At 38.5% G+C, this 24,705-nt stretch overlaps 1 protein-coding gene across 1 annotated transcript in view; it reads right to left on the minus strand.

The window, feature by feature from the left end:
- ube3c (ubiquitin protein ligase E3C) overlaps window positions 1–18,892 on the minus strand; it is a 28,765-nt gene extending 9,873 nt beyond the window's left edge. The window contains exons 1-18 of the mRNA XM_067577716.1: window positions 18,753–18,892; window positions 18,029–18,139; window positions 17,780–17,833; window positions 17,562–17,636; window positions 16,237–16,383; window positions 15,989–16,104; window positions 15,697–15,854; window positions 14,238–14,394; window positions 13,117–13,337; window positions 12,785–12,936; window positions 11,713–11,900; window positions 8,663–8,749; window positions 8,363–8,520; window positions 7,815–8,041; window positions 4,755–4,859; window positions 4,187–4,274; window positions 2,580–2,677; window positions 1,847–1,979 (exon numbers count right to left, since the gene is read on the minus strand). Coding sequence (XP_067433817.1) covers window positions 1,847–1,979; window positions 2,580–2,677; window positions 4,187–4,274; window positions 4,755–4,859; window positions 7,815–8,041; window positions 8,363–8,520; window positions 8,663–8,749; window positions 11,713–11,900; window positions 12,785–12,936; window positions 13,117–13,337; window positions 14,238–14,394; window positions 15,697–15,854; window positions 15,989–16,104; window positions 16,237–16,383; window positions 17,562–17,636; window positions 17,780–17,833; window positions 18,029–18,139; window positions 18,753–18,857 — 2,380 coding nt within the window. The 5' untranslated portion in view covers window positions 18,858–18,892. The remainder of the gene's footprint in view (window positions 1–1,846; window positions 1,980–2,579; window positions 2,678–4,186; window positions 4,275–4,754; window positions 4,860–7,814; window positions 8,042–8,362; window positions 8,521–8,662; window positions 8,750–11,712; window positions 11,901–12,784; window positions 12,937–13,116; window positions 13,338–14,237; window positions 14,395–15,696; window positions 15,855–15,988; window positions 16,105–16,236; window positions 16,384–17,561; window positions 17,637–17,779; window positions 17,834–18,028; window positions 18,140–18,752) is intronic.
- Between the last annotated feature and the right edge of the window lie 5,813 nt (window positions 18,893–24,705).

Genomic DNA, 24,705 nt, shown 5'->3' on the forward strand with positions numbered 1-24,705 from the left:
AGGTTTTTAATAGTTGATGGTTACGTTCCCAGTTTCTAAAGGTTATAAACCGTCTTAAATCTTCATCCATAAATTGAAAAGCATATATCCTCAGGTTCCTGTTACTTGTTAACAATAAATCAGATGGACTTGACTCCTTAGAGCTACTAATTGAAATGGGTAGAGACTCAGAGATTATTAAGATTAGGAAGAGTTAGAAAATACAAGTGGTTTTATGAAATTAAAACTAATCAAAAACATGCATTTCGTCTTACATGCTTTCTATATATTTTTAATTACACTGACGCTCCTCTTTCAAGGAATCTCCTTTAAATACTTGAATAGTTTTGTGAAATATAATCTCAGGTTTTATCAACAGACTCCTGATTTCTATTATTTTGCTGATTATCTGGGAAAAAAATGTCTGCTTTTTGTGTCCAACAGGTACAATGTTAGGTGAATGGTTTCCCATGTCCAGTATATGCAATCATACAATTGATCTCATCTAATCATCTTTCTAACTTTTAAAATAATAGAAATGATTTTCTTTATTCTTGATGGGTGTTTTTCTGTTAAAACTGGCCAATTGCCAGAATTGTGCACTTTAAAACTCTTGCTTAATGATTGTTGCCCAACAAACTCTATTTACTATTTCTGTGTTTCTATATCGTGGTGTATAAAAGTTGATGTTTTTCAAATATGCTCTGCCTGGTGCTATTTGGGTCCATACTTGATATTTTATTACACTTATTTTAACATTTTATCTTTATTTAACCAGTAAACCTAATTAAATTTGAGAACCTATTTTGGCCAAGACAGCAGCTAATAAACAGTTGAAGACAAAGCACAGTTAAAACATACAATAACAATGAGTTAAAAGCACATGAGGAATCCCTAACAGACTCAGAAGAGTGAGAGAAGAGAGAAACTTTGCTACTGCATCTGTCATTAAAGCTGAGACTGCTCTTTAGACTGTGACTACACCATTATTTTATTTTTTAAAAAGGAAATTAAACCTCATTTGGTTTTGTCATCAAACTAATAATGTCCCATTAGATTGCCTTTTTCTTTTATTTAACATTTCCTCAATGTTATCCTGATTTGATTCTATTATATTTTAACTCCATTTTATTAACTTTTTCAGGGAATGTTCACTCACGAGGTCTCACCTTCTTCTTCTCTTCTCCATTACATATCCCTTTAATATGAACCCTTTCTGTATGAGCTGAACATCAAACTTAAAAAGTACAGAGATGCAAACTTCTCAATTAATGGCCTGATTATTTCTGTAAATAAAGAAAACTGAAAAAAGTACAAATATAATTCCTATATCGTTCAAATCTACTGTATCACACCGCTGTTGTTGTTTTTCAACAAACATATTTTGCAAGAAAGCACTTTCTTGACCTGCAGAATATTCAAATCAAATTCTATAAAAGGTTATCTTTCAGAATAATTAATGTACAGTGATAAATCAAGGCGGCTATATCTTATAGACACATAAATGATATAGATCATGTCTTCAGTGCAGGTCTCCTACTACTCTTTTTAATCAGATTGCCCCCACCCAAGTGCCCTTTCAAATTCAAACACAAAAGAGGTGACTTAAAATAATTGATTCTGCTTTTATGTGATGCATTATAATAATCGTAACCGAAATAATGCTTTACTGAAATTCAATACTCTGCACAAGGGGAGAGCTAACCTTCATCTTGAACGTTAACCGGAACCTTGATCCTCAATATTAAGATTTTATAGAGCGTAACAGGAGTTTCATTAACAGTGTCAACATTTACTACACCGTGCCTTTTAGCTCTCAGGTAAAAAAATCATCATTTTATCGAAACTGTAGTGATGCACGCCGTACCGTTTTCTGGAGAGAGCTTATCGTAGGCGTCTTCGTAGATATAGTTGCGTCTGATGGTGACATTGATGCCATCGGGGAACGGTCCGTCCCCCTGCACGTCCCGTTTGTCAGCATAGATTAACCTCTGGAAGATCTACAAGACAGATGTTAGCCCCGTGGCACGGTCAGTGACAAATTCTTCCAGTTTTTTACATTTTTTTTATTCTGACCATAGGTTTTTACTGTTCACCATGAGGCACAACAGTGTATAAAAGCTTCTGCTTCTCATTTTAGTCAAGTTTGACAAAGTAAACTTGACTGAGCGATTTCTATTCAAAAGTAAGACATGGCTAAGCAGTGACAGGTCCTAAATTCAAGGCAGATGTCTGTGTATAATTCTGACACAAGGAGCTTAACTGTTTGTTCTACCAGCTGGTGTTAAAATACTATGTGACAGACGTACCAAACAAGTGGTTAGACATCAATTGGTCGTCAATTTTTCTCAACATCCTGTGGTTTATCCTGACAGAACTGATACTTGAAAAGTTTCTATTGGATTTAACATAACCTCACATCATATTGTGTTGTGATCTCTGCTGTTCACTACTAAACTGATAGGTAAAGGTATACTTATATAGGTAATTGATATCCCTATTATACCAGAGAACTCTTTGGAGACCCCCCCCCCGGAGACACGAATACAGTGAAGGAAACTTTTTGTAGTGGTTGTGTGTGAGACGGTGGAGTGCAGTACCTTGACTCGCTCCTCGAAGGGAACTACAAAAGGGAGCTCTGTGAGGATGGCCAGATGTCTCTCTTCAGACACAGACAGCTGTGGAGGCTCTAAGCCAACTGCAGAAAGACACAAAATTCAAAATTTTAGCATTTCATGACTTTGGATTAATCATTCCCTTCTCTGTGTGTGTAAATACTAAGGCCAAAATATTTTCCCTTTTTATCAATTTTCTGTGTGCGTAGCATGGAGGGGGCTACAACTGCATATCATTGTGAAATCCTGTATTGTATAATGACAATAAAGTTGAACCTTCAGCAGGTGTCTACAGCATATCGCACTTCATTGGAACCAGTGCTGCACTCTGCTGTACCATCATTGCCATTCTCACCGCTAAGCTCTGTAGTCAAGACCCATTTCTCTGTTTACAGGCCAGCCATTAAAGACACTTCCATCCTACATCCCTTTAATTACACCCTTTTAATTAACCCAACTGTGAGCTGCCCACCCATCCGCCTGGCTTTATCTATTAAGCTGACGTTTGTTTTGTATTAAACTCAGGGTTTTAGATCGTTTAGCCTGAAAAAAAAGAAAGAAAGAAAAAAAAAGCCTCAATAGCTAAACCGCTCTTCATCCTCCTCACTTTGTGTCCACTGCAGCTCAATTATTCTGCTCAATTAGTCAACCTGATCTGCATTTTCCCATCAGGTTTCCATCTTTGAGGAGAAATATGGCCCCGGAGTGGTCAATACGTTGCTCGTTCATCAGCTATGGGCCCGTCCATTTAAGGAAATGAGAAAAGGCCAGACAAACACACGGACCAGATGTGGCTGAGTTCATCAGGTACTTTCACACTAATTGAATTTATCCCATACAGCCTCTGAGTGGCATTAGGTAGATCATACACACATTGTTATCAGCTTGTTTTCACACCATACTTCACAGAAACGGGGGATGGCTCAAAGTGAGCCAGATGAAGCCCTGCCTGCGTCAGTGTATTTTCCTCTTAGTGCCTAATTGAGTCAATGAAGAGAAAATGTGGTTATATATCTTTGTTAAAAAGGGGAAGGTTAATGACTTTTTTTTTCTGTCTCAGAGAGTCGCTTTGATGGAAATATGAGGCAGTTCTTCCCAGCCAAAAAAAATTTGATTTTCAATCAGTAACAACATTTACTAGTCCTACATCTAAAGATGGTTCAATTGCAATCTAACTGCAAACCTTAACTCCTATAGACATTAGAGCTTTAAGTTCCTCCTATTTCCTCATCTGTGAAATCTTATGGATCCATGGCTCCATCGAATATGCAGCAAACATGGAGAAGGTGACTTTGGACAGCAATTAGGATGATTTCCTGCGCTACGCATCAAGCTGACACAAGCACTATACGATTCTTAAATTTTCATTCATTGCCAATAGTAGTTCTATGCTGTATATATATAACGGTATGGCTTCATAGAAACAGCCTGGAAGTGTAGCTGATGATGAATACAATATTTTATGCACGACAAACATTTCTGACAGAAAACTAATGATAGAATGAACAAACTCCTCCATCCTGGTGAAGACATGCTTATTTTTATAGGTATTCTAAAAAACAACAACATTAAAAACAATCAGATTACACTACCATCAAGTGTTGACTGAAGAGGTCCGATACGTCCCATCCTTCTCGTTCTCCACACGTGTCTTGCAGAGGGCACGTACAGCTGGGTGACCTAGAGAGAGAAAAAAGGCAGGAAATGAAGAAGACAAAGCTCCTGTCAGTGCCTTTGGTGTAGAGTAAGGACAAAGGTGTTATTAAATCCCCAAAGCTCTGTACATCCTCTTATAAAAAAAAAAAAAACTTTTAAATTTTTAGATTTTTATAAACTTTTTCATTTGTCTGTTGCTGCCTTCGTATCTGTGCTCACTTTTAATATAGTAATATTTATTGTGTTTGTTTAATAACTTATCAAATTATCTTGAATGTTCTGTTTTTAATCTCTGTGAAACACTCTGTTAAGAAATTTAATCTAATTTTAAGGGGAAATTGATAAAAAAAAATATTTTATGAATTTTCTCAGACTAGGAAGCTTTGTGAATACAGCCCTGATTATTACTTTAGTATTTTATTCACAGGCATTTTGATCCATAACAAGGGTAAAATATGTGACAAACAATGAACGACAGGCAAAATCTAAACAGCTATAAAGTACCTTATCAGCTCGGATGTTGACCTCTTCAGAGAGCCAGTGACCTGCTGGACAGAAAGGTCGTCTTATGTCGCGAGCTTTCACCATCTTCACCAAGTTAGTGATGACCTGGGTAGTAGATCAAACACACACACACACACACACACACACACACACACACACACACAGACAAACACACATCACATTAACATCTCTGAAACTGGCAATTGTTTTCCCACAGAATTAACTTCATTGTTAGACAACAAAACGTACATTTCAATCACTTTTCAGAGCAGAGAATGTAAGACTGATGGAAAGAGGTTTTTTTTCAATGAGCGGGCTGTTCAACAGGATGAGGTGCCTTCTCTTAGGGGAAAAAAAAGCAATTTGAGAATTCAGCCATTAGTGCACCATTTATGGGGAGTATAAAAGAAAAACGACCTGCACCGTCCCTCAATGTCCAGCCCTGTTAATTACTGGCAAGGTCTGCTGACATCAGCCATCGGACTGAGAATGCGAAAGACACAGCAGCATCGGTTCGCGGCACTGCAAGTACCAGCACAGCTCTCTCGCGGATATATATTTCACTTTGATGTAACGTTGTCAAATTGTAACATTTCAAAAAGACCGAATCTGTACTCTAGTGGTCAGTTTTCTTTTGTCTGAACCTCTATATTTAGTTAAATGTGTATGATTTACAATATAAACACTGATTCATGCTCAACAAAAGCTGAATGTTGTATCCATAAACGGCCTCTTGTAGTCTTTGCAGTGGGACGACTGCTCTGGCACAATTTAAGCTGAAAGGGCTCAGGATCGGGACTGATGACCTCATAAGTTTCCTTTGTAAACTCTAAAGGTTTCAGCCTCCTTTGATACGTAAAACACTCTGCTGTTGCTATGGCTAGTCGCCGTCAGACATCCGCTGTATAACCTCATGCATGTCATTGCATGAAGATTCGTTAAGGGAGCTGTTATAACGGTTACAGCCAGGCCATTTCCATATAACGCTCAGGCTTGATTGTCTCAATCGAAATGTTCCTTTTCTAAAGCACGTCATTTTCATAGAGAGACAATCAATCTCGGCCAATCACCGGGAGGCAAACAGAGTCCGCAATAACGGCAAGTGCAAAATGCTGTAAAAGGAGCGTGGCGATGGGTTTGGAGCAGGCCTACCCCCTGACTCTGGGAATGAATAAGCATTCCTTAATTAGCCCATCGGGTTAAGTGCAAGCCTTAATGGGCCTTTCCCAAACTCCAGCGTGACATCGTTCTCCAAACATGGCCAAGAAGAAAGTTCCATTAGCAATATTAATACAAGCTTAGTTGATCATTTTCATTCAATTAACTTCTTTCAATTAAATAGATAGCTCGACAATGGAGGTGATAAAAGATGGGGAGGGACGGCTGATGACACGAACTAAACATTAGCGTGTTAGGGGTCAGCGGCGTGAAACCGACTGTAAATCCCACCGTTCAATTTGGAAAATGCATTTCCCCTGCTCCCCACTTCTTTAATGGGTCGTTTTAGCTGACAGGAGGCCTTTGAGCAGATCTTTTATGAAAATTCCCGACATGCTTTTCACGTATTTGCCACCTTTCACAGAACACTGGTGTCCACTTTTAAATTCTTCTGTCAAAGACTGACAGCCGGGAACAAAGTTGCTTAATTACCACTTCCTTGATAGAGAGTAGAGGAAAGGAGAGAGAGAGAGATGTGGAATGAGAAAAAGAGCCGAGTAGAATGAAGTTAATGCTGTTTTCTGCCTCATTTACTCTTGGTAAATAACCAATGGCTGACCTCCACAGCTGTGATCCACCTCGTCTTTGCCTGTTCATGCATACATGCTCGATTTCCACTAACGCAGACGAGCGTTAGGTCACTATGCTCCGATGCACGGAGAGGCTACACAACAATTAAGCCTGATGTTAATGTGCCACATATGCTGTTGGGTATCAAAGGGAACGAATTAATCACATTGTGAAAAGGAATGATGCAAAATATTGTTAATTGTGAGCAACATGTATGTAGGGATTAGAGGTCAGATATGAAGCTACTGCTTCAATATTTATTTGATTTGGTAATTTGATTTCAACTGCTTCTCATACATGATTGCTTTGGACTTTTCATGTCTATTCTGTGATGAAAACCATCCAATTGGCAGACAGTGTGTCAGAAAAGAAGGTTTGTGCTAGAAGTGCTCATATTTAAGGTCACGATTTGATTTTTAATACTATTTATACTGAACAGTTTTCTAAGAACAATAGAAATTCTTATTTAAAGTACTACTTGACATGTTTTATTTCTCTCTCACAGTGGTGCTCAAGGACAACTGGCTGGTAGCAACTCTGAGATTTATTTTTAAATCACTGAAGTCAATTTTTTTTAGCATGTTTGTTGTTTGACTGACTGCGTGTGTGTGTGTGTGTGTGTGTGTGTGTATGGGGCACAATCTGCTTTTCTGTAAGTGATACATGAACATTTCAGCGATTGAATCCAATGAAAACAGCTAATTTTTCCCGAAGGTTTCTTTGTTTCTTTCACCACTACTGCTGCCATTTCACTACTCAAAACTTCAAATCAGCTTTCAAATAATCTACTTTACTCTGGTTTTGTATGCCTCTCTCTCTCTCTCTCTCTCTCTCTGTGTGTGTGTGTGTGTGTTGACAGAGTATGTGAGTGAGTATATGCAGTGCAGCCTCCCAGCCCCTCCCATTTTATTCCACCACACTCTGCACTTACAGTAAATAGACTGGAAAGGTGAGAGACACAGCAACAGGAGAACTGACAAAGTTTTTAACGTTTAAATTTAGATCAACTGATCTTTTTTTTTTTTCATTTTTTTGATACTATATCAAGACATCTCCCCAAATACAAAAGAAAAAGCATTTTTTTCATTGTAGGTTCTCTGTCATTGCAACAAAATTTACAATCATTTTCTAAAATAAATACCTGAAGATAGAAAAAGCTTTTATTTACAAGTTAAATGCCACAGGATCCATATTTTCACTTAATGTCCAAGGTGAAATTCAACTGCATGCCAGGATGCACATTCAGCTGTCATGTGACAGTATCCATCTTACCTTAAAGAGCTGTACCCAGCGTTTCTGTTCAGCCTGGATACGCTGCTGAACCTCAGTGTTTGTCTTGACACCTACGCTGCGGAAAGCAGCCATGTACTCCTCGCGGTGCTCAGTTTTGGTCTCGGGGTAGGCCAGCTTGATGATACCCAGGCACGCGTCCCTCAGACAGCGAGACAGAGTCACCAGCTCTGACAGTGTGAAGGGCATCATGGAGGACTGTGTCTGACCTGTTGAGGGGGGGGGGGAGAACGTATTCATTGTCTTTTACAGATATTGATTTCCACATTTACATGGCGGCAAGACAGTGTGTGACCGCTGGAAACGACTGACAATGACTATCAATTACTTTACTAAGAATACCAAATAAAAGAAATCGGGGATAATTGACAGATGAATCGACAGGATAACCAGCTCCAGTGGGATGTGTGACCCATTTAGACATTCATTCATCATGTATACCATAATAATGTCATTTGTCAATAACCAAAGCTCTACAAATTACATGTAATCTGAGGAATGGATAGGGAACAGATGGATAAGTCTATTACCTTCTAATTCATGACCAAAGAACTCGCTGTCATGCACGGAGATAAGCGAGTGGCTGAAGAGGGAGCTGAAGAGATAAAAGAGGGGAATGATGCGGTTGGAGTCCTCGAACGACATGGGAGACCCTCTTGAGATCAGCTGCAGCAGCGGCACCATGGAGCTGAGGGGGCAGACGCAGAATGAATATGAGGCACGTAATGTTTGTACGGAGGCAGAAACTAATTGTATATAAGCGCACTGTGCACACATGCTTTCAAAACACACGAGCACTCATGCCAGTAATCAGTTTTAAATTAGCTCACCCGGTGATCATTTTAGTTGTCATGGAAGTTATCAGGTGCCAGAGATGCCTCAGGAAACGTGCGTTGAAAGCTAAACTGTACAGAAGTCTGCAGAGGAAAAAAAAAAAAAAAGAAAGGAGGAGACAGACACGTCAAATTTCAACATTTATTTTGATGGAGTGTATGTCTCTCATCAACAAGACGACAACGTGAGTTAGAGGGCTATTTCGGTCAGATGACACAATCGGTGAGAAGAACAGTAAAATTACTTTCCGCCAATCTGTCTGCTATGCTGAGACTGTTAACTCTGCCCTGTTAACCAGAGGACGCAAGTAAAAGGAGGGGGGAAAAAAATAAATGACACTGTTAACCAACATTTCCCTCATAGAATTTTCTTGGCCTTTCTCTCCCCTTTTATACCTTGCGAGGGCCGAAAAGAGATTAAATGAGCCATTAAGCTTTATTTAGGCGAGGCACCTTCCATTAGTAAACTAGTTGCTGGCGAGGGTGCCCAGCTCGGGTCATAAACAGCCCTCTGGCTTCCTGCTGGAGCCCCATTTAAGTTAATGGCCAGGGGGAGCAAGACAATGGAGGACAGAGGAGGAGGGGAAGCCTCGCTGTGACCCCGCAGCGCCAGCATACTTCCACACTCACAGTGAATTACATGATAACACCGAGGAGGGCCCGCATACCTCGCTATAGTAGCTCTGCACTCAACGGGGCTGTGGCACCAAGGTGTGAAGCTGCTCTTTGTTCAAGTGTGTGTGTGTGTGTGTACTCCTAAATTGCATGGCTTTTCACACAGAGGGTAAGTACAGGTGACAATAATGTGGTAAGTAAGCTAAAAGGCTAAATAAAGTGCCCCTGCATATAATAGGCCCTTGTCTGAAGAGTGACAGCGCTGACACCTATAAGGATGCTTGCCTTTAATAGGGCAGCATCATGTATTCACAGTAGAGGAGAGGAGCAAAGGTCAACAGAGAAAAAGAGCGAAGGAACAAAAAAAAGAGAAAAGGAGGTACAGCGGGAAAAGGGAAATCCTATATTTGCTGAACACTTTTATCTCAATGTCAACGCTTAAATTCGACCATTCAATCTACCAAAACTCCCAAAATGGAAATGAGCTTGAGGAGCAGAGTGGCAGACAACCCTCAATATGGCTTGAAAAATGGTTTGTGCCAAGCACCCGCCATCTGTCAGTGGTACAAGACTCAGGAGAGAAGCAAGGAGTAGTGCTGTGGGCTCATAACAAGTGATGTGGGTGTTTGATTGAAATGGGAAACAAAGCACTAAATGCCAGCTGACATGCTGATTTACGGCCTGAGAGAACCCAAACCCCCATTTCAATCACGGAATGAACCGCTAATAAACAAAGTCAAGACATCAAAAGGGGTTGCGTGTGCATGTGTGTGTGTGCGTGCGTGTGTGTGTGCGTGTGAAAAGCAGATTGATGAATCACGCTCGGATCATTTCATTTTTGCGGTAATGAAAGAAAAGGAAAAAAGAAAACGGCACGGCTCAGGTCATGTTTGATACCATAAAGAATCAACGAGTTTCCACCTAAATACTAAATTTGTTTTGCCAGACTGCGGCATTAGCATGACATCAACATCATTATCTCATGACAACACAAAAATCACAGCAACCGTTCAAAAGTAAATGAAAGACCAAAAGCTCATCTGTGCTCGCTTTCATCAGAGCGAGGCCCCGTTAGCGACGGAGTGCTACATTGGGTGCAACCAAACCATTAAAGTGGAATTACACCAAATATCCAACGCTAACAATCAAAGTGAAATTACACCAAACCACACAAGACAGGCTACTTATAATCAGAAAATCAATTAAAATCTATTTTGGACCTGCTTTTAAGTTGTCCTCTAAAAAAAAAAAAAGAAAAAAAAAAAGGCAGAGTGCAGTTTCTTGAGACATTTTACATATTTATTAAAAAGGCAGTGTGCCTGGCTGGACGACTGGCCAGCGGCATTTTTTTTTTTTTTTTTTGTGCTGTAAGAGCAGTAAATCAAGACCGGGATGCAATTTGCTCCCCTTAGCCTCTTGTAAAGCTATCCCGTCCACTCCTGCAGTGATTAATCTTTCTCAGTGAGCTAATTATTTTGTACAGATATCCAATAATGATGGAAGACGAAGGGCAGGATTTATGGTAAAAGCACAGAGGAAGGAGGAAGCCGTAAAAAATTAAGGGGATTGGGGAGTATATGCTGAAATTCTTTTAAATTCTGCTCCACCATTTGTAAGCAATCTTGCACAATTACTAGCTGACCATCACTCTCCTCCTCTTTAATTACAGAGGAATCTAATATATATTTATCCTTGCACGCAGGATTTTGGGTAAGCTAGAGCTTCAACAGTGATGATAGCTAAACAGATATACAGTAAGATACAGTTTAAGTAACATGAAATCACATCCACACCCCCCGCAACAACAACTGGCTCCACTAATAATTAACTAGAGCAGGTTGGCCATCCATGAAGCTCGGTCTGGCTCACCTCCCGTCAGTCAACGCAGCTTCAACCCCCCTCAACACACACACACACATACACATACACACACACACCACCTCTGACATCCTGGCCCTAATGTAATCAACCTGAGAAGAGGTAATTGCCCTCATCCAGAAGTGACAGCTTCCCTGACATCCCTGCTTCCTCTGCCGGTTGTAAATGCCAGTGGGTGCAGACCCACTGATAACTGCCTGCCTCACTTCACTGTTATTTACATTACTGCTTACAGCGCGGAAACACATAAAGACACAGTTTTCCTCTCAATCAGCCTGCCATGTAAACGAGCTCTTTGTATGCAAGGCCGATCTCGACAAGACGTGTAAAATGTTATGATATTCGTATAAAAATGAAAAAGGCTTTAAAATGTATTTTCATGTTACTATTATATCCAGAAGCACCTGCATCAGTGACTCAGAATATTCTACAGCGATAACAACCTTCTGAAAATCCTTTAATAGGACTGAAGGTCATCAAAGTGGGACAGATGCTTGCAGTGTTTCTTTTTAGGGTTTTGTTACTTTAAAAGGTTCTCATCAGGGTTTCTGTACCTGACTTTTGGCACCATGAGGCGATGCTGGACCATGAGTGTGTGACAGATGGATGCCATCATGGTGAAAACCTCCTCGCTGGCTGAATCTCTCCACACCAGGTTCAGCAGAGCGTTAGTCTGCTGTTTGGTGTCCAGCTTGTGGACACATTCCTCTGTGATCAACTGCACAGAGATCCGACTGTCATCCTGAGACAGAGAGAGAGAGGAAAACAGATACGGCTTAAAAGTCTGGGATGACGAGAGAACCAATCGATCAGTAAGTGTGTGTAAAAGAGCGAAGAAATCACATATTAAGCATCATATATGGACCCAGTCAAACTTCAGAATGTGGCCTCTGACCAGAATCTCTCTGTATTTTGCCTTTTTTATGTTATTATGTCAGAAAATAGTTTCTCAAAGCCCAAGATGCAACCCAAAACGTCCTGATCAACAGTCTACAACCCAAAGTTAATCAGTTTACATAGTTTAGCAATCATAGAGGACTTAAGAAACCAAAAATATTCACAGAGAATTTTAGGGTTTTTTTTTCTTAAAATATCACTTAAAATGATTAATCAATTATCAAGATAGTTGGCTAGTTAATTACCTGTCTGCCAAATTGATAAATCGACTGATCACTGCAGCTCCACATCTTGGTGATGTCCTGAATTTACAATAAAGCTGGAAACTGCACTAAAATGTCACAAACTTAATACATCCTTTAGGCCCTTTAGATCAGCTACGTTGCTATAATGCAACCTTCATAATTAGTGATTAGTCATTTCTTGTAATTAGCCATATTGATTTGTGGGGTTATAGATAAATGTCATATATGCCAGGCTCATCTGGGGCAGTATTCATGAAAAAACAAAAAAGTAGCTTGTCTTTTTTGCTTTTGGAAGACAAATAGTGTCATTTGTGTTTTGTGAAACAGTACTGAAAATGGGTTCAATCTGTTTCTCTCCTGTGATGTTTGTAATGTTATGAATAGTCTTTGAGTGGCCGATCCAGATGCAGCTGCAGTCAGGGAGGAAAAGCTTAAAAGCCAATACCAATTTGTGTGTACTTGTGTCCTTGTGTGCGTATCCTACCTGCATGGGTGGTGGGTGGATGCCAGCGTCATCGTCGTCCTCCGAGTCGCTGCTCACCTCAGGCCTGCTGCAGCTCTCTGGCACCGGCAGCAGCGGCAGCAGCGTCTGCAGAGCCCGCAGGTACAACAGCAGACCCTCGTCTGATAGCGAGCCTGCCAACACGTCACCAATCATCATTACTGTACAAACCATCATATCAGACCTCTCTATAAATCAGTCTCCTTAAGAGTTAATGCTTCAAATGAGCCGTATTTATTTCACCTCATTAACACGCACTGAGATACATTTACACGGGTGATGAACCATGTAAACATCTCTCAGCTGTCACCCACCTAAGCGGCTCTCCCCCGCGGAGAGGACAAAGTAAAACAGCCACGGTGCCTGGCTCTGTGCTGCTGAGGAGGAGCCGATGGTGGCCTGGAGGGAGCTCAGGAAGGCCTCGAAAGGGAATGAGAGACGGAAGTCCGACAGCGCCGGGATAAAGAAGTGAAAGATCTGCTCGGTGAACGGTGCAGAGATAAACTCCTCGGTAAAGGCCGCAAATACAAACTGCCTGAAAGACAAGAGACAAACAGACATTAGACGAGTAAACACAATAGATTAAAATGCTAATATGACGTAAGAGAACAAAAATGCTGCCTTAAATGACTGTAAGCTCATACAGACTCTGCTCTTTCTGCTTAGCGAGTGCTCCAATATTATCTCTCCAAACAGAGCTGCTTTGTGTGGCTCAGTCACACACATCTGGTGGGCCAAGTCAGATAATTAGCTGTTAGAGTCAGTGTGTACACAAGTTTCTCTCACTCCCGCCTTGCTTTTCTTCAAAGAAGAAAAGGAGTCCCCTTGTCGTTTGTTATTAAGTATGTCTCAAACTGAGGGCAAATAGCCTGATATTCTGCACTCTGGCGAGCGAGCGAGTCTGGGGTCCTTTTATGGCTTGTTGTAAATTGGTCTCTGAAGCAATTACTGCTTCACCACTGACTCGAGGGGACAAAAAACTGCTGTAGTTTGTCTGATCAGTTTAATGGATGATTTTAAAAGAATTCACTGGAGACAAAGCCTTTGCTTTCCTGCTATCAAGCGGTTATCTTTTTCTCTGTACTCAAAGCAGCAATTTGGGAGATCTGCAGAAATGTGTAATTTCAAGATAAATGCATCCATTAATCCTTATTATCTATAGTTAGATTCCAGAGTCCAGCCCTTTTTTTTTATGTGATTCTCTATTTACTATGAATAGAAAGGATTCACTTTTTGGCTTCTTCCAAAGAAAATCACACAACAAGGTCAGCTTGTCAGCAGAAGATGTGCCAGCTGTCACAGGGAGTTAAACTTACATCCTCTAAGCCTCGCTGCTATGTTATGTTTGAATTCTGTTTGTGTTAAATGCAGTTTTTTTTCTCAGACTATAACACCAAAATCATGTTGTGACGGTCATTTCACCCTCCTGTTGTACCTTGCGCCTGTTGTGCAGGAGGAGTAGGTAAAGTGCAGAGGTTTGAGGATGTGCTCCAACAGTGTGCTTGCCAGAGGGGGGATAGAGGGAGCGCCGCTGTACTCCAGACTGGAAGGGAGCCTGTAATTCACAAGAATATACAGCGACCTGTAGTATCCTGAGGAGAAGACACAAAAAGAAAAAAGATGAAGAATCCAGCTGATTTTATTGAACATCTACCAACACACTTCACATGAACGTAAAAAGCAGCAAATGTTTGCCTTTAATTGTAATTGTTGTAAAAATAGAATAAAATCGATAGCCAATATGTAATATATCATCAGTTCTATGTTATTATTTTCATTACTTGGGCATTAAAGCAAATTTTGTCTTCTTTCAGCTTTTAGGGTTTTTTTCTGCATCTTCACTCGATCATTTAAAGAACGTGTAAAAATATGAATATCTGTGAGGTCTTCCATTTTAAAATGTATTGACTTTTCCATATATATGGGACTTGAATTGCATTTTTGGAACTCACTAGTAAACTCTGTATATATTTTACTTTGTAGTCTCAATAACAAAGAGAAATTCTGTCACATTGTCCATCGGAAAAATAACTGCATAATAACTGGAAACTATGAGACTCTAAATAGACTTCAAGTTTCTTTTTAAGACCATATTTCTGTTGATACTGGCAGTATACAGTGGAGACAGACAGACGATAGGTCCTGACTTTCATGCGCCTTACTTTTGGACTTCTTGCCATTTTAACATATTTCACTGTTGCACTCAGTGTAACTCACTATTATCAGCATGAGCAAAAACGTATATACAATATATATATATAACATATACTGCAAATGTAAAAGAAATATGAATACTCTGAAACACCTTCTTACAACAGAATTTACTACCACTCCCAGGTGGCCTATACATCTGCCTGTAAAAGTAGGGCCAGCCAGTATGCCTGATTTGATTAATTAGGCTTCAAGACATGTGACTGAATCTACTGCTGATGTAGTAGCAAAAACTAAACAAGACGCTTTGGTGTTGAAACCTTTTCAAAGTATAAATAGTATTAGAAAAAGCTGTTAAAATGAGTCATAGGTCTGGGATAATGTAAACAACAGCGAGACGTACTTGACCTGTGCTCAGGTGCCAGTTAGAGCAGGAACTGCCCACGCACAGATAAAAGTACTCAAACACTTCAGAACAATTGATAGACACATATTCAACATCTCTATGCGCCGCTTAGTTTTTGACAATTAGGCCATAGAGGGTTCATTAGTCTCTGTGCTGCAGTACATGCTGACTGCTGTCTGCAAAAACTAAATTTTGCATGCATCCATAAAAATAAGAGCACACTCAAAAACAACAGTTAATTATGCATAAGTTTTATCACAGCCAAAGCAATGACAGACATATCATTTCAATGCTTCTTTATCTCAGTGTGAATAATAATTAGTCACTGTGAACTTACCTTTCTGTACCATATAGTGCAAAATCTGCTCGAGTAATGAAGCTACATAGTTAGCATCTGGAATAACAGGAAGATAGGTTTTCTCTGAAGAAAAGATTTCTAGCATCCGCATGGGAACTGCCACATTTAAACTGTCATCCTTGCAATTCTGCAGGAGTCTAGGAGACAGAGAGAGCGACAAGAGAGATGACGACAACTGCCATTTTCTTCAAATATCAAAAACACCTTGCCATGTGTTGTGCTTCACTGAAGCTAAATATGCTAATCTATTAATAGTTTTCAAGGTCTGTACCTGCAGCAGAAGCCTAATATCCTCTTGATCTGAAACATGCATGTCTGCCTCTGTGGGCCCACCAACAGCTTCACAAACTGACTGTTGTGTTTCACCAGGTTCTGGCACAGCCATATCTTTATAAACAAACAGACAGACACAATATGTTAGATATGCACAAGACATTGGCACGAACTTAAGCTTCAGGCTATAATTGCATCTGTGAAACAATCAAAACACGTAACACGTCAGTCATATTGCATTCTCACCAATCTATGTGCGTCCACACTCTGTCTGTAGAAAAATATGAGTTGTCTTGATAAGAGGCAGAGACCAGCACCATCCAAGACATGCTGAGCACCTGCCGCCTGCGTCTGGCCGACACACTCGTCAAACCTGGCCCTCTGGATGCCGTACTAAAAGAAAAAGTTCAAAAGGTCACATACTGCAAATACTCTGTTTGAGCAGACTTGTTTGAATAATACAACAACCACTACAAATGTACAGTAACATTAAATGTGTGTAAACAAACGATTCAAATAGTTTTGTCAACTCGCCTGGTTGGGCCAGTAGGTCAGAGTTCATCTTTTCAATGACTCAACAGGTGAGAAAATAGCACTAAGAAATGTTATTACCACACAGCAAAATGTTGTATGAATAGGCAGAAAGAAGAATAGGCTCTAACTGTGATTATGAAACATGACAAAGTCTGTCTCCAAATTCCTCCGACAAGCAGAGGCATTAATCAGTCATGACGACATGTTCTCCGTTAACTGTTTTGCCAACACACAGGTTATGGTAAGAGTCTTGTTATGAGCATTGAGCCCCGTCAGTGCTGTAAAAAATGAAGCCTTTTGACATGCTCGACTTTTATTCATCTTTTTTCGCCAAAGTGTCACTTCCACAATTAAAAAGACATACGCTTTCACCTTTTTTTTTTAAAGATATCTCAAGTACTCTTCACCAGTTAACTCCTCATAACTCGGGCAGTGATATGAAATATGACTATGATGAAGAACAGAAGCAAAACATAACTGGACCAAGTTAAGAAGCAACAATAACAATGTTTTTTGGCCACAGGCTGATAAATAAGCTGGTCTCATGCCATCAGCAAATCCTTAATGGTGAACAAATGTTGTATTCATAGGCAGCAGCACATGTGAAAAATCAACCACACAGGAAGTGAATGTATACCAAAAGGCTTCCTGATTTAGTATCTAAGCAGCAAAACTGACAGCAACCAAATTCAGCGATCTGAAGCAAGATGCGACTTCAGTTGCAGGCTAAGTCGCCAAAAAAAACATCTACAAGGCCATCAGGCAGCGTTAATCATAAACGAACAGCATGTTAAAAGATTACATGTGAGTGCAGACACACATCACCTGAGTTATCAAGTGGGCATATTTAATCACAGATGTTCAGTTAGGCTCACAGCCAACCCTCATTAGGTACATACACTCACCTGCGCCTAACCTTTGACTTAACAACAAGCAGGCTGATGACACTTCTAATATATTATCTGTGATTCTGAAGGTAACTGATGAAACCTAGAAAAAAAGGTTAAAGGAAACTTGTGTAGTGTTTGCAAACTTACCTGTCGTTTTAAGTCCTGGTAGCCACGTATGTAGGACTGAATGATAACTGCATTCTTCAGACGTTTTCTTTCATCCTAAGTAATACAAGAACAGTTCTTAGCACTGATGAAACCACAGCATCAGTGACCATGAAACCAAAATAAGCTTGTACTTTACTATCTTGGAACATGTGTTTTCACTTGAACTTGTAAACAAAACACTGGACAGACTCAGTTACCTCTCTTTTTCTTCTTTCTTCTTGAGTGCGGTGCAGCAGAGAAGCTTTCTCCTCCTGAAAAGCAACATAAATTAAATTAAAAACACATTAAACAATAACAATGCTGTATGATTTTAGCCTAGCACTGACATGTGAGAAATTGGAAAGTGTATGTTTGTGTGTTAAAAACAACAATCATGTCACTAGTTTGTAACTGAATCATTTATTTTCAGTTTTCTTGTGTAAACTTTAATGTCAAATGACACTCACCTTTTTACTTGCTCCTCCAAGTGACACCTTGGGTCTTGTTTTGAAATCTCCCTCAAAGCTAAACATTTTCAGATTTTTTCCATTGACTAGATCAGATGTTGCCACTGATTTCTGAAAGAGAAAACGAAACGAAAAGTGAATTAAACCATAACGTAATGGCAGAGCAAACACAGAGCAGTGACGAAATGAAAAAATGACCTGACTGTTGGCTCAAACTTGCACACAATTAAACTTTTGGTGAATCGATTTTTCAACCATTAAATTAGAGCAAGTTGCAGCGTCTTCTGTTTGTACTTTACGTGGCCAAATAAAACAGTTAATCAGCTCGATGTGGACAACTGTTGAACGACAGTACAGACGGTCAACTGACAGCTTCAGTTTGCTTGCAACAATAGTTAGCTCGCCGGTTAACTTAGCTAGCTAATGACTCAGCAGCTGTCAGGTGCTAAATGCTGCTGTCTGGTATTATAAGAGTCCAAACAGCAACATAGACCCGAAATTACACATAATTTATTAATGACACGTCGCACCACTGCTTCATACATGTGTACGTAACATGATTTTGTTGACGTTAGCACTGCGGCTACCTAGCAGAGCCGCTTAGCACTCAAGCAGGCTAACTTTACGGGGGGTGTCTTCCTCTCTTTCGTGTCGCTTTTAACCTATTTCATATTACAGGACACACACCTGAGAATCATCAACCAACAACCTATGAATCGTTTACCTTTGACTTTTCAATTAAGGTGTAAATCACAATAATAGTGGGAGTGCAGTTTAGGTTAACCCAAACGTCAAATCTTCTTTTCCTCTCCTCTCTGGAAGTCAACATACAACACGCACTGGGGGAAGAACCAACAGCCAGCTTTAACTGCATCCGCTTCCTGTGACGTCAGAGGGAGCTGATTGGACAACAGTGACGTCAATAAAACTCACTCTCCTCGCAGCTAGATTCATTGATAAGAGCTTTACAGGCTCAGATAAACCTCATGATGATACAACTCAGTCATCAGATTGAAGGAGGAATATGTTCACTGGTGATTTAGATGTTCTAAATAAAAAATATAGTAATAAATAAACCCAGAACACCCTTATAGAGAATAATATCCCCCCACTGCAAATGTTATGGTCTTCTGTTTATGGTGTCTTGAATTGGAAAAATGGAGAATATCAGACAAATATTGTATTAACAATAAAATGAAAGAGGTCTCATTTGAAATTTTACACAGAATATATCCTGTAAAGCACGTTCTGGAAAGGTTTAAACTGAATATTAGTCCTTCTTGTGATTATTGTGGTCTAAACAAAGACACAACTTTTAAACTTATTTTTCTATTGTATGTATTCCAAAATATTTTGGATTGATATGTAAAACATTCTATCTAGAAAAACAGGTAAAATGTTCACACTGTATGGAAGTGATGTTTTTATTTATTTGGAAGATAACTCAAAAATGTTAGCTTTTTAATCCAACTGTTCCTACTTTTTTTTTGGCAAATTCCATATATATAATGAAATGGACCAAAAAAATTTTTTTTTTTTAAAAAATCTTGCACCAATAAGAAGGCTGTAAAAACTATTACTGAATATTCTGTTGTTTTGTTTATGTTATGTGTTTATTTTTATTCATTATTTTATTCTTTATTATTTTTCTTTCTATTTCTTATGTCTTTGTTTGCTCACAAGAATGTACCTTGTTCTTTATTGTTCTCAAAAAAGTAAATAAATAAATAAATAGTTAGATTCATTGAGAAGCTTCTGCACCTGGAAAAAACTGTATGTGTGTGTGTGTGTCTTACCTGCATCCGAAACAACTGCGGAGTAAATTGTCATGATTTATTGCAGATCATATCTACCCTCACTTTTTATCACTTTGGAAAAATGTATTGTTTGGATTCAGTGAATATGACAGGAATCTCTGCTTGCAGTTTTATTTAATTAATCTACTTACTATTTTTGACCAAATTTTATATTCACAAATCAAGACAAACTTTTCAGAGCTGACTGTCCATATCAAACAATACACTTCTTCTATATCTGAATGTACAAACAAAAAAGCAATTAAAACCTTCAACTCCTGTCAGCTTTACAAGACATGTAACTATTTCTTTTTCTTCTATGACAACCTTTAGTCACCCTGGCGTGTTTGTAGACACAAGTTGTATGTATACCTGTCTCAATAAAGATGATTTAAAAAAGACTGTGTGTGTATGAGTGTGTGTGTCTTAACAAATGGTGGAAGAAGTATTCAGATCCTTTACTTGAGTAAAAGTACCAATACAGCAATGTCAAAATACTACTACATGTAAAAGTCCTGCAGGAAAAATCCTACTTAAGTAAAAGTATAGTGTACAGAGTATAATCAGCTCTATTGTAGTTAAAGTAGTGGTTTAGTCCCTCTGACTGATATATTATTATATATGACACCATCAGTGTTAGAGCAGCATGTTACTGTTGTAGCTGCTGGAGGTGAAGCTATTTTGAACTACTTTATGTACAGTTAGCTAGTTTAGTCCAGTGGTTCCCAATCTAGGGGTTGGGTCCCTCCAAAGGGTCACCAGATAAATCTGAGGGGTTGTGAGATGATTAATGGGAGAGGAAAGAAGAAAAAACAAAGTTCTGATACACAAATCTGTTTTCAGTGTTTGGACTTTTTCTCTACTCTTTCATTTTTGGTGAAATATTGGATCATTTGAACATTTATTGAAATGAAACCATGTGAGAAGTTTAGAGGGAAAAATCACTATTTGGTGAAGCTGTTAGACATCTGAAATGTGACCCTGACTACACACTGCTTTTTGTAAGACGTCAAAAGCCAAAAAGGTTGGAAACCTCTTGTTTCATCTTTAACAAGGTGTTGTATTTAAAAAGCTTGTTATATTATCCATTGTGTCAAATCTTCATCTGAAAAGTAACAAAAGCTGCCAAATAAATGTAGTGGAGTGGAAGTATAAAGTAGCATCAAATTGAAATACTCAAGTAAAGTATAAGTACCTCAAAATTTTACTTAAGTACAGTACTTGAGTAAATGTACTTAGTTACTTTCCACCACTGGTCTTTGCTGTGTAGTACTACTAACAGTAGGCTGTATTAATAATTATTCTATTTGTGTTGCACTTTTCAAGCTAGGAGCACAAAGTGGTTACCACTGCAGAGAGACACTCACAAATATAAAAAAAAACACAACAACAGCAAAATACAATCACGCAATTAAAAAGACAGCATAAAAGAAATGTACAAATAAAACCATCGAAAAGGTAAAACAAGTGAAACCATTAAAATATGGAGGTTGCACAACAGAACTGTATTGTGTAAACAAATAAGTCTAGTTGTCAGACAAGGAGGCGAGTCTATAAAAATGTGTCTTAAGACAGGATTTAAAGGCTGAAACAGTGTCAGCAGAGTGAATACTAACGGGAAGACCGTTCCAAAGCTGAGGTGTCAGCACAGCAAATGCTCGATCAGCTGTAGTGTGCAGTTTGTATTCTGCAGAAACTTCACACATGACATAAATTATGGATCCAACCGGTGTTAATGGGTGCTGTGATTCCTCCGTATCAACCTCTACAACAATAAAATAGTTTGGAATTCAAGGAAAGGATGTCAGTTTATATTCTCAAAACAATATGTACACAGAGAACATTTTATTTACTTTTTATATACATTTTCGAACACAGAAAATCTTCAAACAAACATATTTGATTTGTGATAGATGTGTGGTGGGAAGCTCCTGGCTAAGTTTGAGCAGCTATATTTTCAGTTCCACCTTTGAAAAATGTGTTTAAGTTAGAATGAGAACCAGAAACAGGTTTATTGTGTATGTGGGTATGCAAATACAAGGAATCTGCCTTGGTGTTGTGGTGCATACAATCAAAAAATACAAGGTAAGAGAAAATACAAGTACCACAAAAGACAGGTGATCATAAATATATAAATACAATTTTACAATAAAAATATTAAGTAAGTAGAAATATATTTTAGGTGAGTGAAAAGCACTGTTAGATTTTTAAAAATATTGTACAAGACATTGACTGGAAATGTGCAAATGTTCACATTATACACAGTGCATGTAATGTGTAAAGGAAATACACAAATAACTGCGTGTGATAGGTTCACAAATGTGCAAGTTGTGCATGTTATTGCATGTTATTATGTTGTTGTGTTTATCTTTATTTAGTAAATATACAGGATAGGAGGCTAGCCTATAGATGATGGATGCAGTGTTTATCGTTGAGCCTTTTTTAAGAGTCTAATATTGGGCAGAGTTAATCATTTTAGGAGGTATCCACCTCTTAAACCCTAATATAGTACACCAAACCATTTTTTCATTTTACACAAGAAGTTGTTTCATAGAAATGGTATTATTCAAAAATATTCAAAACCAATATGTAAATCAAAAGGGAGTAAAATAATATCTACATTTCCTGAGTATCTGGTGACAGCTGGATCCAAATCACTCATTCAAATGGTTTCTTCAGTTCTAATTGTGCTGGTGAAAAGTACCGGTATTTATCCCTGTGAGATGCCGACAATAGAGATATTTGCTTTAGCCTATTTGTCCAGAGTTACAGTTGAAATGCTGATAACTAAACGTAAAACAGCCAGAACAGCAACGGTCATGGCAAGTTTCTGTTCATAGTGGTGTTAGTGCTAACGTTGGTAACACCATTGCTAAGGTTAGAGCACTGACCAACCATGAGCCACAATTAAAGGAAAGTCTGGAGTAAAATTCCCTTTTAGGATATGAAATTTAGCCGTCTAATGGTGTTCATAGTATACTCTGAATCTCTGAATCTGTTGTGATATTTGTTTATGTTTTGGAGTTGATTAGGTTTTTGCGTTAGCATTTCTTTTGTATTTTTATTAGCTGCTATTACTGTAACATACTAGTAACATTTCTGAAAACTTTCATCCCAGTTTCAGTCAGTTTCACTGCAACTAATCGAAAATAGCAAGTAGCAAATAATATACTGGTGAATGTCAATGTTGGCAAAGGTTTAGTGTTCATACTGCTTAACCTTAGAGCTTCATTTAACACTGTACACCATGGTATTGTTATTAATGAACTGAAGCATATCTTGGAAGTGCACAGCATTTATCTAGTTATTTTATTTGACTCATAGGAAATTTTCTAATGTGTGCGTGTAGATGGGCTCAACTCCTCAAAGTTCTTAATTGCATGTGGTGTGCCTCAAGGCTCAGTCCTAGGACCAAATATTTTACCACTTTTCCAATGTTATTGTTACAATGTGTGGCTAAACTGTAAAGCTGTGACACTGTATCTCACCTGTTTAAGCTTCTCTTCACTGGTTGCAACTCCATTTTGGAAATAATTTCAAGATTTTACTTTTAAGAGTTTGTGTAGTAATCTCATGATGCCTTACAAGCCTGCTCACAGCTTGACATTTCAAGGATGTTGTAGCTATGGAAAGACCTGTTAAGTCATTTACCTTTTTTATCAATTTACATTCCTATTTCTTCATTAGAAATATTTCATTTTTATGAAATAATAATACAATTAGTGACAGCTGAATTTAATTTAGCTGCTTCAGTTTCAGAGTCCATATTATGCATGCTGGCTCACTGTTAGACTGCCATGGCTTACTGGTACTTAAACAGAATTGAAAGTCAAAACGTCTGATATGTTAAAGGCCTATTGTACAGATTTTTGCATTTTGATCTGTCATTTTTATTCTCTTTATATTGATTATGAAATACTTTACATTTGTTATCAAAAATGTTACAAAAAAGTTTTAAATACTGTACAAAAATGATAATGAGTATGATGATGACATTGATTAAGATTGTTATCATTGATATTAGTAGGCCTATAGTAGCAAAATACCTCTAATGCAAAACTCAGGCTACCAATTCATTAATCTGTATAATAAAATCCAATAAAATAGCTAGCAATAACTCATTATGTTTGTCATTTCTAATAATTTCCAATCTTCTGTACTGCACTGTACTGCAACTCACAATACAATACAATACAATACAATACAATACAATACAATACAATACTGTCCAGAACATTACATTTACATGTGTTAATTTGGTAGAGGTTTTTGTCTAAAGCGACATACAGATGATGTACAATCCAAGTTAGATTGAAGGGAAGCCGTAGATAATAAGTGCCTCAACACTTAGCTCCACATTCCACCTGACACCAGGTCTGCAGGTGCATTAAATACATCATAACCACTAACAACATCCTCAATAGAGTTGAGTCAATGCCTCTCTGACAGAGCCAACAAAAATAAAATAACCAACAAAATAACCATTGTAGGCTTCACAAAGATGGAAAATACTGCAGAGCTAGATTGTACAGGTGCAAAGAATAGATTGGCAACTCAGTGTTTGACTTTTGGTTCTGCATAAGTGACGCTGTGACTCCTGTTGTAATGCGCAAGGAGCACAAACTGGTTTAAACACTTGTCAAAGTCACACTAAGTAGCTTCATGGTCATTTTGAAAATTTGAATATGTTAGGCACACAGGTTGGTCTAACAGCATTTGACTTTTGTCTAATCAGTCTTAAGAGTAGTTGTCTGTCAAATTGCATTCATGGTGACTTTAAGATTTTTTGAACAACTAATTGAGGCTGCAGGAGAGTCCAGATCCAATAAAATGTGAATATAACGGAAGTCAACCAGGAGCTTCCATAATAGACACATATTA

Source organism: Thunnus thynnus, chromosome 21 (assembly GCF_963924715.1).
Source record: "Thunnus thynnus chromosome 21, fThuThy2.1, whole genome shotgun sequence".
Lineage (NCBI taxonomy): Eukaryota > Metazoa > Chordata > Actinopteri > Scombriformes > Scombridae > Thunnus > Thunnus thynnus.